This window comes from Budorcas taxicolor, chromosome 13 (assembly GCF_023091745.1).
Source record: "Budorcas taxicolor isolate Tak-1 chromosome 13, Takin1.1, whole genome shotgun sequence".
NCBI classification, from domain to species: domain Eukaryota; kingdom Metazoa; phylum Chordata; class Mammalia; order Artiodactyla; family Bovidae; genus Budorcas; species Budorcas taxicolor.
In genome coordinates this window covers 29,534,705-29,547,667 of record NC_068922.1, presented here as the reverse complement: position 1 = coordinate 29,547,667, position 12,963 = coordinate 29,534,705, and the positions used below count along the sequence as shown (strand labels likewise).

Below are 12,963 nucleotides of genomic sequence, written 5' to 3'. Positions count from 1 at the left end.
TTGTTTTATACCTAGTAATTTATACCTCTTAATCTCCTGCCCTTATTTTGCCCCTCCCCCCTTCCCTGTCTCTACTGGAAACCACTAGTTTGTTCTGTGTGTCTTGAGTCTGTTTCTGTTTTGTTATAGTCATTCATTTGTTTTATTTTTTAGATTCCACGTAAAAGCTGTATCATCTATTTGTCTTTCTGTGTCTGACTTAACTTCACTCAGTATGATAATCTCCAGGTCCATCCATGTTGCTGCAGATGGCCTCATTTCGTTCTTTTTTATGGCTGAGTAATATCCCATCGTATATATGTATCACATGTTCTTTATTCTATTGTAGATTATTAAGGAGATTCTCAGGTGACTCAGTGGTAAAAGAATCTGACTGCCAATTCAGGAGAACACAGCAGTCTCTGGTTCAATCCCTGAGTCAGGAAGATCGACTGGAGAAAGGAATCGCTTCTCTAGTGCTTCAGTATTCTTGCTGGGAAAGTCCTCTGGACAGAGCAGCCTGGCGGGCTACAGTCCTTGGGGTCACGAAGAGTCAGACATGACTGAGTGACTGAGTATAGCGCGCACAGCTTACTGCATGAAATAATGTGTATACAGGAACTTGGTAAATCCTAAAGCCCTGAACTTCACCTCTCATAGGATAAGTGGAGCTGTAGTTTGAGTCTACATTGGTCTTTGATGTGTTGTCGCCTTCATTAATTTTGGAAGTGGTGGATCCATTGAAAGTTTCCAGGTAGGGAAAGGTCATGGTCAGAGCAGAATTTGAGAATCATCAAATGAGGCAAGAAATGGATGAGGCTGGAGCACAGGGAAGTTAGGAGACTTTTGTGTTAGTTGAAGCCGGGGTGGTATAAGATCATGTAGGGTGGAGGCAGAATGGAAGGAGAAGACAATGCTAGAAACATTGATAAGGGAAGATGGGGCAGTTCCTTGAATGAATGTGCAGAAGAGTAAAAAGGGAAAACAATTTTGACAACCCAGAATCAAACCTGGGTGTTGGGGGGAGTAGGTCTTTGTCAAGTGGGAGAGAAGGTAGTGATGGTTTTAGTGCCTGGTGGGCATCCAGCTTGAGGTGCTGAAAAGGCATGGAGCTTAGCAGAGTCCCCGGCAGGACAGAAAGGTAACTGTGAGGCTGCAGCAAGGGCAACAAGTCAGGAGAGAGTCAGGAACAGCAGAGGCAACTGTGCTGAGCCTTCAGGATCTCTCCTCAGAAGTAGGAGGAAAAGAAAGCACTCGTAGAGCAAAAGGCCTGCGACTCTGCAGAGAGCAGAGGGCAGGACCGCCACCACTGGCAGGGAGGGCTGCTGGGCGGGGGTGGAGAACAGTGTGCCCCATTGTGAAGGGCCGGAGGGGTGAAGGCGACCAAGGGTCACAGGGTTTGCAGATTATGCAGTCGTCAGTTGACATTTCCAAGGGCAGCGTGCATTGAGGGGGAAAGCCAGGGCATTGGGTGGAAGGAGAGGAGACTGATGGGGAGAACAGAGTGAAAGTCGTGTCTTATTGTTATTTTTCTCAATGAGAAAGTAAGGAATATACGTGTTGACTGGAGAAGAAGAGCCCCTAGAGAGAGATTTTTGATGAAGTCCAAAAAAACTGGTCAAATAACAAGTCTTGCAATAAAACAAGCAAAAGTCAGCATACTTGGATTGACCTTGGGGGAGGGCAGGGACAGAAAGGCAGCAGAGGAGATGGAAGAAAAGTTTGAAGTGCAGACAGAAGTGGTGCCCTGGTGTCTTCAGTACAGTTGGGTCTGACCATTTGGGGGATGGCAGTGGAGCCCCAAGTTTGAGAAGAAGAGCGGATGTTTGAAGCAGCTGCTGTGGCGAGTGTGGGGGCGGGACATCCACAGAAGAGAGACAGCCCTGTCCCCCTCCACCATCCATCCACACCCAGTCCAGTCCTTCCTGAAAAGTGTGGGAACGTAGCAGCTTTCATACATAAATTTAGGCTTAAGAACATACCATTCCCTGCCCAGCCTACACACACCCACTTTAGGTTGTATTTGCCCTGTGGCTTAGACTATTTCAACCCTTATACTCCTTAGATGTTTCTTTGGTCGTTTCACCAGGCAGAGGTCTTGCCTTTTCTCCTGGGAGGACAATGTTTGATCCCCCACAGGTATCAGTGCGTGCTGGTCACAGCGTATGTCAAAGCAGCTGGACCAGCCACATCTCCTTCTAGGAAACCTGCCTCCGCATCGCTCTTCTGTGCTCCCCACCCAATACCCCTCCTGCCACAGAAAACAGACACGCATGTCTGGCCTAGGAGCAGGTTCTCCTGCTCAGAAAGGGGAAGGAAGGCAGCAGGGGGAGAGAGGAGGGAGAGATGCAGCTCCCAGTGAAAGGCACGATGAGCCGGGGAGGAAGAGCAGGCACGAGAGAGAGTCAGAGACAGAGCTAGAGACAGACACGCAGAGACACAGAGGCAGAGAGAAACAGACACGCAGAGAGGCAGAGACGGGAGGGTACAGAATTGGCATGACCGAATGATGCTAAAGCTGAAGCTCCAGTACTCTGGCCACCTCATGCCAGGAGTTGACTCATTGGAAAAGACTCTGATGCTGGGAGGGACTGGGGGCAGGAGGAGAAGGGGGCGACCGAGGATGAGATGGCTGGATGGCATCACTGACTCGATGGACATGAGTCTGAGTGAACTCCGGGAGTTGGTGATGGACAAGGAGGCCTGGCGTGCTCATGGGGTCGCAAAGAGTCGGACACAACTGAGCAACTGAACTGAACTGAACTGAACTGATGATGTAACTTATATGTGGAATCTAACAAATAATACAAATGAATCTGTTTACAAAACAGAAACAGACTCACAGACATCAAAAACAAACTTATGGTTACCAAAGGGGAAAGAGGTGGGCGGGGGTAAACTCGGAGCTTGGGATTAACAGATGCACATTACTATATATAAAATAGATAAGTGGCAAGGATTTACTATATAACAGGGAATACTATTCAATATCTTGTAAGAACCTATAATGGAAAATAACCTGAAAAAATTATATATGTATAACTGAATCACCTTGCTGTTCACCTGAAGCTATCATAATATTGTAAATCAATTGTACTTTAATTTTAAAAATAAGGAACTGGGGCTTCCCTGGCAGTCCAGTAAGATTAAGACTCCACACTTCCACTGCAGGGGATGTGGGTTGGATTCCTGGTCAAGCAAGTTCCACATGCTAAGAGATGCAGCCAAAAAAAAAAAGAAAAAAATTAGAAACCAATGACAAAAGTAGTCACCTATTTAAAACCCTCCTCAATCTGAAAAGGATACCTTTTTAATAGAATTTAAGGAGCACTTTTAAAAACTAAAGCGTCAGTTTATTAAAATTTTAAATTAAAAAAAAAAAAAAGAATGGAGATGAAATGCCCAGTGGCTTGAGAACTGGGAACAGCCCTGGTTGTGATATCGGGGTCCTAGGCTGGTCTCTGTAAGGCCTGGCTGGACTGCTCTCCTGGGTTCCGCAGGATTCCCTTTCCTCTTTCAGCAGCCTCCCCTTTTCCTTGGTCTAGGCTGAGTGGGTTTCTGTTTCTTTCAGCCAAAGGAGCCATCACAGTGACCTCAACCTGCCCATCTCAGGGGGTCTGAAGGGGCACACAGTGCCCGACCTATGTTCTGAAGTAACCTGCCTGGCCTCTGCTTTCTGCCTCGACCCTCATGAGGAAACGGCCCCTCTTTGCACCTTTACACTGCAGACACACCCTTCCTTCCTTCCTAGTAGTGAGTTTCCCATTTCTCAGTGTATAAAACCCAGACATCAGCAATATTGTTTAGAATGAAGAACAGTGGAGAACGGGAACCAAATCACGGAAAGTTCACTATGATTGAAAGAAAATAATAGTGACCTAAATGGGAGGGAAATCCAAGAAAGGGGATTATATGTACACTTATAGCTGATTCTCTTTGCTATACAGCAGAAACTAACACAACATGGTAAGGCAGCTGTGTGCATTTGTCCTCAGTCGCTCAGTCATGTCCAGCTCTTTGTAACCCCATGGACTGTAGCCTGCCAGGCTCCTCTGTCCATGGAATTTTTCAGGCAACACTACTGGAGTGGGTTGCCATTCCCTCCTCCAGGGAATCTTTCTGACCCAGGAATCGAACCCACATCTTCTGTAGCTCCTGTATTGGCAGGCAGATTCTTTCCCGCCGAACCACCAAAGCAACAATACTCCAATAAAAATTAATTTTAAAACATTAAAAGAATAAAAGCAGCTCAAACAATTGAGACCACTCCAAAAATCATGTGTCTATCTAACAAAAAAAAAAAAAAAAAGGAATAGGAGGATAAGATATTGTCATATAGTTGAGGGTGAGGAGATGGATGAGAAAGGATTTGCTTTGACCTTCAGTCTCTGAGGACAGCTTAGAGAAGAAGGAAAGAGGCAGACAGAAGGTGTGGGAGGTGGATGGGAGAGGGATCCAGTGAGGCCAGTGCTCCTGGCATGTGTGGAGCGCCCCCAGATCATGAGGTGCCCAAGCTCTGTGCAGACCAAGGAGGGGACAGCAAGAAGACATCATGGTGGTATGACATTAGAGGAAGAGGAGAGAGGGCTCAGGCAAGCTGAAAGTTAACAGATACAGCAGCAGGGATGCCAGGGCATCACCACGGCTGTGTTTTAGGGGTAAAGAAAGGACGCTGATGGTCTGGAATGGAACAGGACTGCTGTACGTGTCCACCTGGCCTCAGTGGAGGCAGCCAGATTAAACAGGACTGTTGCGAGCTTGAGCATCTGGCTCCCACAGGCTCCCGAGCTAGGCCAATGTTTATGGAAGACCAGTCATTTGAGAAATGCAGTCAGTAGTTTCCAGGAGGTGAGGGTACCATTGTGACCTCCTCGGTCATCCATGGTCAAGGCAGCTCACCCAGTGAGTCTGTGTTGGTGGTGAGTCCGTCTGAGCTTTTGTGGCCTCACCTATCGGAAGAGACTTGGATTAGTTGATCCTTGGAGCTCCAGAACTCCCTTATTGAGAGTAATTCTGGTTTTCGTTTGGCTGGTTTTTGGCCATGCTGTGGCAGCTTGCAGGATCTGAATTTCCCAACCAGGAACTGAACCTGGATCTTTGGCAGTGAAAATGCCAAGTCTTAACCACTGGACCACTAGAGAATTCCCCTAGAACACTTCATGACAGGCTTATTCCTCCCCTAAAAGTTTCTGATCCAGAGTGAAAAGGAACCTTGGTGTAGACGTGAAAGACCATGAGCCCTGGGCAGAGCTGCTATGTCAGAACAACCACGAATTGGAAGGAGAGGGAGCAGCCAGCTGACCACAGAGAAATATGGTCTCCCTCAAGCCTGGAGCAGGTTATACAATGGCCAGAAGATCAGGACAGACCACTGTGTTTGAGGAATCACTTTATTTAACCCAGAGAGATGTGTACTTCCATCAGTAAATGCTCCCAACTCCCATCTCTGTGAGTTTTTGTCTTCATGATGTTTTTTGCTGATTGTGTGCAAACTGATTTAGTACGTTTATGTCTCGTGACCCTCACTACATCATTAGATAAAAACGGGTTCAGGTTTTACAGTCAAAACAAGATCTGGACCAAAGTCAAACTGCGGATGGTGTCACAAGGTAACTGTCTAACGGGGCTGTTGGCTCAAGCCATCCTTCTCCACGGGGTTTCCTGGAAGGAGTAGTTCTCACATCCGTTCAAGAGGCTCATCATAAAATCTGTAACATAATAGTCAGGAGTTGGATGCACCCACCAGAGTAGACGGAAGGCCAAGAGACATTTCACTGTGTGTTCTTGTTTGAGTTTCTTGTCCAGCGGCACATCTGCCGCCTGCTAGGAAGACTAAGAATATGTTTGTAACAGTCTCAAAGGATTTCTCTTGCCTTGTGTGTTTCAAGATGTTAATTGCCATCTACTCATTTCACTTATGTAGACTCTCTTTCCCAAAACGATACCCCTACCCATAGACCAAGACTGGGCAGTGAAAAGACTGCTCACAAATAGAGCTTTTTGTGAAAAACCTAAATAACATCCTGTGTCAAAGCAGACGTGACAATGGGCTATTATTTCTGTCCCCATAATAGCATGTTGTCACATCTCTGTGCCCCGCGTGAATGGGCCATGAGAAGGGATGTGGGGTGGAGTGGGGGCGGGGGAGCCACACTGAAACCTTAGAGGAGCCTCTCCGGGGTTTGCATTTTCTAAAAACAGAAACTGCTTCTCCAGGAGGTAACCCAGAGGTTCATATCTGCAGGCGCCCGGCCACAGCCTCGAGTACATTTCCAGAGAAGAGCCCTGCGGCTGCCAGAGAACACCAGCTACAGTGACCTGACCGCCTTTCTCACGGCCGCCAGCTCTCCCTCCGAGGTGGACGGCTTTCCTTATTTGCGAGGATTAGATGGAAACGGAACAGGTAATAATCTATCTGTCTTCTGCAGGGGGAATCTGTGTTTGCATCTTTTATAGGTGTTTGTATCTTTCTAAGTGGAGGACCAGACATGCAGAAGGGGGAGATCTGTCCACAAGTTCTGGTACACTGAAACCGTCATTTAAGGGATTTAGTCTGCACCACTGCGGGGTTGAGTTTTCAGGAATTTGAATCGCTGAACCTTTCTGCTGGGACCAGTTGCCTTAAGCACCCTCTCTGAGCTCTCCTTCGGCTGCCTAAATTTATTTAATTCCCAGAAGTTCTTTTCATTGAATTTTTCAAGTGTCAAATCAGAGTTGGAGGTTTTCTGTTCTGTTTTCAACCTCGCTCCACTTGCCCCTGGAACATGTTTGGTGGAGCAGCCTGCCCAGCTGTGCAGAGATGTACACCCCACTCACCACATGTCACAGCTGGAAGGGGAAGGGTGGGTGGCATTGAATCTGATTCCCAGAGGAGCACAGCAGCGCCCCCAGCCACCAGCACGTGGAGCACTTCGGGGCAGGGAGATTCTGGACTGCAAGGGCTGAGTCCATCCAGCCTTTTCCACAGCCTCCCTTTCTCCAAGCTTGCCCTTTCTGCCTTCCACTCGGCGAAGTGTTCAGGCTTTATAGTTGATTTTGAATCAGCTCCTGGCAGATCCATAAGTCCACTCAGTCATTCTCACCCTATGCTGCTCACAGTACTCAAAGATCACAGAAACAAAAAGCTGCCAGTCAGAAAATAGGTAATAACTCCTTATCAGTGAAAGACCGCCTTTTACCTCCATTTGCACTCAAGAGAACTCCATGCTAACGTGGTCCCCGTTCCTCCTTCTGGTGAACAGAGGGTGGTGGAGTATCAATTCCTGAGTCATTTTCTTGTCTCCCCCTTTCCTTTCCCCAATACTTAACATGAGTCACAGCATAAACTTGAAAAACAAAGGCTGTTCTGGGTTGAATCCCATGAGGTGAGTACGTTGCTGTATTTCCCAAGGACGCTTTGATTGAATTTCGCCTAATTGTCTAGTGCTTTACAGAAACTGATCATCCTGCAAAAGCTTTTCATCCGTGCAAAATACGATCCATTTTGTAGAATGTGGATAAATGTCTGGTTACAGTGCAAGGTCACCTGGTGATTTGTTACCCGCTCTTCTTCCCTCTGTGGCACCTGTTTTGAGAAATGTTTCTTCTTCCTTGAATGTTTGTGTGATAATGATGCAATAAATAGTCAATCACCAACACCCAGAAGAGTTGCATGGTGTTCATCTTAAGTGACTATTGTTGGGGAAGAAAGTTGACTTTTCATTTAAATGGATAGGCCTGGGAGGGAAGTAGTATTTCAGGGAACATGATAATCTGAGGCCATCATGAAACCTCCAATCCAGCCTCCATCATAAAACCCCGAAGTTGGCAGGATAACCTCAGTCATTTTTCTGTGCCCCAATTCCAAGATGTCTTGAATAAATTATAAAATGCAAGATGACGGTAAGGTAGAGAGAAGACATAGGACAATTGATCTTAGAGGAGTTGTTTTATTTTAAAATCACTCTGTTATTTCAGAGGGAAAAGAGAAAGTCTTTGGAAGGTTATATTCAGCTTGTTTTCCACTGAAATAACTGGCCAGTTGACCTAGGAAGAATCAGGCCTCCTCCCAGGAAAGGCAGCCACCAGCATGGTGTCCACTTAGCACCCCAGCAGCCCATCAACTGGGGCTTCTCTTTTGCCCCACCTTTGCCTCCTGTTTTATAAAATGCATCTAAGAGATTTCAATTTAGTGTGAGAGCCTGGACCACACTAATCCATGAGATGGAAAGTTATCAGTAGAATTCAGTGAAGTAAACAGAGACCATAAGTGTGACTGGAGAGTGACTGGCTTCCCTGGTGTGTCCTTCCCAGCCCCTAAGGGGGGTTGTTTATCCCTGCCCCCACTTTGAAAGAGTTTCCAGAGTTGTAGAAATACAGCCACGTGGAGCTTTCAGTTGCTTCCTCACTTTCTCTTCCCCGTACATCCTCACAGCCTCATGCTTCCCTTGTGGTTGCTAAGAAAGCCCAGACCTGCTCTGTGATGTTCTCAAGGGTTTTTAAGAAATTACTTCTGCTGGCAACTCCAGGAAGACAGAGAGGAGTCAGTAATATGACTAATGTGCAAAGCCAAACAGAACTTTGGATGCTGTCTGAGCAAAACCCCTTTTGTTCTAAGTGATGAGTTGGTGGCCTCCTAGCTTGGTCCTGAGGTGCTGCTTTTGCTTGTCTTTATTGGGATGTGATGGGAATCAGGTAATATCAAGATGGAACATCAAGAAGGAGAGAGTCCTTGTATAGAGAACTCAGTGTTTTGTAAGGAGTTGCAGTCTCATAAGAAGGGCTGGAAGGTAAACCGTGTAGCCCTTCAAAGCATGAGCGGTTCCAGAATAAAGAAAATGGGAGGGTCGAGAGTCCTTTTGGAAGCTATTGAGTGGAAGCACTGAGACCGGAGAGAGCCCTCAAGAAAGCAGATATAATTGCCTGCCACGTCTTTGAACAGAGAGCTTTCTAAAGAATGTTAAATCACATGCACCTAGTAGTACACAAGTATGCCTCTCTTCAGTGCTCATCTTACTTTGGAATGTTTATAGTACAGTTTGTTTCTTTCTATAGATTCATAAGAAAGCATCTAGTCCAACCTCCTTAGTTTTGCAGCTCAGAGCAGCAGACCCCAGAAGAGTAAAGTAACTTGCGGAAGGCCACATAATTAGTTGGTGGCAGATCTGGTCTAGGACTCGGGCTTCCTGGGCCAGGGATATGCAAGATTATAGGAAATGAAGACTCAAAAGGAGATGCCATTTCTAAGAATCAAGAGGCAGTGTTAAGGATGGAGGGTGAGAGTGGAGTACTTTTCTGCTCTCCCTGCTGCTTCCGGCCTGGCGTTTTAATGAAAGAAGCAGCCTTGGGGACTTCCCTGGTGGTCCAGTGGTTAAGACTTCATTTTCCAATGCAGGCGGTGTGGGTTCGACCCCTGATCGGGGAGCTAAGATCCCACGTGCCTCATGGCCAAAAAGCCAAACAAACAAACCAAAAAAGTAATTTAAAAAAAACCAGAAGCAATATTGTAACAAATCCAATAAAGACTTAAATGGTCCACATTCCAAAAAACGATTTAATTTTTTTTTTTTTTTTTGAAAACAGAAGCAGCATTACCTAACTGAAAACATTATCTGTAAGTTGCTTATATAAAATCAGGTCACGTAATCTGTCTTTAAGTCCTGTCTCATCTGGAGAGTTCAGCAGAGCCTGGAGAGATCTGGCTCGGCTTCTGTGTCGCCTTTGGGCAATGGATACATTTAGGTCCTCTGTCCACAGGATGTTGTGACAAAAAAAGATGGTGAATTCTGCGTTTTGGTTCTCTTCACCCTACAATGAAATGGTCAGGTTAAAAGATTTCAGAACTTAAATCAATGCTTCCAATGTGGACCTTTTGATGAAATCATCTCCATCCCTTTTTTTTCATTGGAAAACAGAGATGGATGTGATAGAAATTGCTCTGCAAAGAGGTTAGCTACCACTGGTTGTTGAAACTCTCAAATTCACTAGATTTGTTTTAAATGTTTAAATTTAGTCCTAACTGGAGGTTTGCATTAACTCAGGTAGTTAATTGATAAGTAGATAGGTATATAAGGAGCTTAATAAGAAATCCTATAAATTATGTTCTAATGTAGCTTAAATTTTTCTATCAGTGTGTTTTCATTGTATTCAAGGGAAGATTTTAAATTATGACCGAATACATTTTGTATGATAATTATATTTCACTGGAGAAAAATTCTTCTCAAATGGATCCCTTAAGTGTATAAATATAATACCACTTTCATAAGCATTCCCCAATTTATCTGTAAAGTAGATAGTCATTAAACCATTGGCTTGGAGAAAAGGCCTCTAATGTAGAATAATTGGTATATTAAATTCCTTTTAAACAGATCAAAATAACAATGGCAACCAAAATAACTCATAAATATTTCAAGTGCAAGTTTTCAATAGTGTCCTTTTAGTAGAAGTTAATATTTTGAAGTACTCCTTGAAGAAATTCTTTCTTTTTTTTCTTATTTGTTAAAAGCAGTCTCTGATTTAAAACATTTGGTTCCACTGTGGTGATCTGCCAAGTAATTAACATGTGTACAGGGCTCGCTTTGTAGAGAAGTTGATTTCAGGGTTTCACACACGTACCTTCTCTCCCAGTACAGACAGTCCCCCTTCCATTTTGAAACTCCTTTTGAAAGCGCAGGGCAGTGGTTAGAATGGACAGACCTGAACTTGGATCTCAGCCCTACCACACACTAATGTCTATCTATGGGCCTGTTTCCATGACTCCCATCTCTGAGCCTCAGTTTGTTTATGTGTAAAATGGGGATTTTTACCTACCTTAGGACGTCACGGTGAGGATTGTGCATATAAGATACTGAATGCAGTCCCTGGTTTTTAGGAGGCCCGATCCTTGTAGATGTTAGCCGTTACATTTTTCTGTAAATGGTTTCTGCAGCCCCACCTGGGTCCTGTGTGTGCATGTGATGGAGACTGCCTCTTGCTTCCAGGAAACAGCACCAGGTACGACCTAACCCCCGTCACAGCCGTCAGCGTCCACTTGCTCAGCAGTGATGGAACGCCGGTGCTGGTGGATGGCCCCATTTATGTCACCGTGCCCCTGGCCACACAGAGCAGTCTGAGGCACAATGCCTATGTTACGGCGTGGCGGTTTGACCAGAAACTGGGTAAGCAAACTCCTGTGCCAACGATCAGCTAGTGGACTTCATGACTGTTCGATTTTCCTTTTAAGAAGCCTCTGCTAGTCTCTTCCTTGAAGTTATTGAATGCTGCTGCTCACGGCGCTTTGCATGGTTTCTAGTGGGTAAAGCTTACACCTTTTTTTTTTTTTTTTCTCCACACTTAAGCTAATTTGCTTGAGAAGAATCTTTAGAGGTTACTAGACTTGAATTACCTCTGCTAATCTTTTATCCTTTTATTCTTTAGAAGATCCCATAATCTCTCTTGGTCTTATGGTTTTCTTTTTTCTGTGTTTTGAAAAAGGAAGAAAACAGTGCCAATATTATACAAAAAAAGAAACTAAAAATCACCTAGAGAAACCTACTAATCATATTTTGGATTACAAGCAGACTTCGCTTTATTGCACTTGGTAGATACTGCATTTTTTACAAATTGAACATTTGTGGCAACTGTGTGTTGTCAGATGATGGTAAGCATTTTTCACAATAAAGTATTTCTTAATTTAAATAGGTACATTAGCTTTTTTAGGCATAATGCTGCTGCATACTTAATTGACTAAAGTATAGTGTAACAGAACCTTTAACACACTGGGAAATCAAAACTTCTTGTGACTCTCTTTATTGTGATGTTTAATATAGTACAGTAGGCCTGGATCTGAACCCACAGCATCTTGGAGATGAGCCTGCATTTCCTTCCAGCCATTGCACTATGCACGTGTATATTGGTTATCTTTTGCGTCATAACAGATGGCCCTAAAACTCAGCAGCTTTACACAACAGTGAACATCACCATTTCAGGGAGTCAGGATCCCAGAGTCAGGAACCCAGGCACAACTGAGCTGGGTGGTTCTGAGTCAGGTCTTGAGCAAGGTTGCAGTCAGGCTGTCAGCCAGCTCATCTCAGGATCCATCAGGGGCTACCAGTGTGCTTTCAGGCATCAGATCCTCACTGGCTGGTGGCCAGAGGCTTCAATGCCTTGCCACGTGGGCATCCCCACAGGGCCACTCACACCATGACAGCTTGGTTCCACTGAGCTGTGGAGCAAGTGACCCAAGAGAAATTGACAAACAAAAAGTACAAGATTTCAGGTGGCTCAGTGGTAAAGAATCCACCTGCCAGTGCAGGAGACACGGGTTCGATCCTTGGGTAGGGAAGATCTCCTGGAGAAAGGCATGGCAACCCACTCCAGTATTCTTGCCTGGGAAGTCCCATGGACAGAGTAGCCTGATGGGCTATAGCCCATGGGGTCACAAAAGAGTTGCATACAACTCAACAATAACAGCAACAAACAAAGGGGCAAAGGAGCAAAATGAAAGTCACCATTAGGTGACTTAGGTCTTTTGTCACCAAAGGTCAAAGTGGCCTCTTCTTCCTTCTTTCCATATGCTGGTAGTCACAGAGCCCAGTGCTGTTCCAATACAAGGAACACCACTCAGGTGGATGAACAGTGGGAGTAGGCATCATGGGCCCCCTTAGAGGCTGCCTTCCAAAAATACACATTTAACATGAAGGGGATTATATGCTATGTACTGTTCTATAACTTGCCTTTAAAAAGCATTTGTGATCATGAACATCTTTCCCTGGCATTATTATTCCATAGCAACGGTTATTCTGCAATGTCAGTATTAATATTGCATAGTATACCCTTGTATATTTGTCATAATTCAGTTGCTCAATCTCCTACAATTAGAAAAAAAAATTACTATTCTTACCAGTGCTGGAATGAATGTCTTTGTAGCTAAATCTTTGTATATGGCCATGATTATTTCCTTAGGATAAAATTTTAAAAGAAGAATTGCTGACTTCAAAAAGTACAAAACTCTAAAGCTTTTAATAT

The 12,963-nt window shown here is 44.8% G+C and overlaps 1 protein-coding gene across 2 annotated transcripts in view; it reads left to right on the top strand.

Moving 5' to 3' along the window:
* Window positions 1–12,963, top strand: part of FAM171A1 (family with sequence similarity 171 member A1) — a 127,943-nt gene that overhangs the window by 87,644 nt on the left and 27,336 nt on the right. The window contains exons 4-5 of one of the 2 annotated variants that reach the window (XM_052650992.1): window positions 6,224–6,382; window positions 10,938–11,114. In XM_052650992.1, coding sequence (XP_052506952.1) covers window positions 6,224–6,382; window positions 10,938–11,114 — 336 coding nt within the window. The remainder of the gene's footprint in view (window positions 1–6,223; window positions 6,383–10,937; window positions 11,115–12,963) is intronic. The other variant, XM_052650993.1, reaches the window with a different exon arrangement.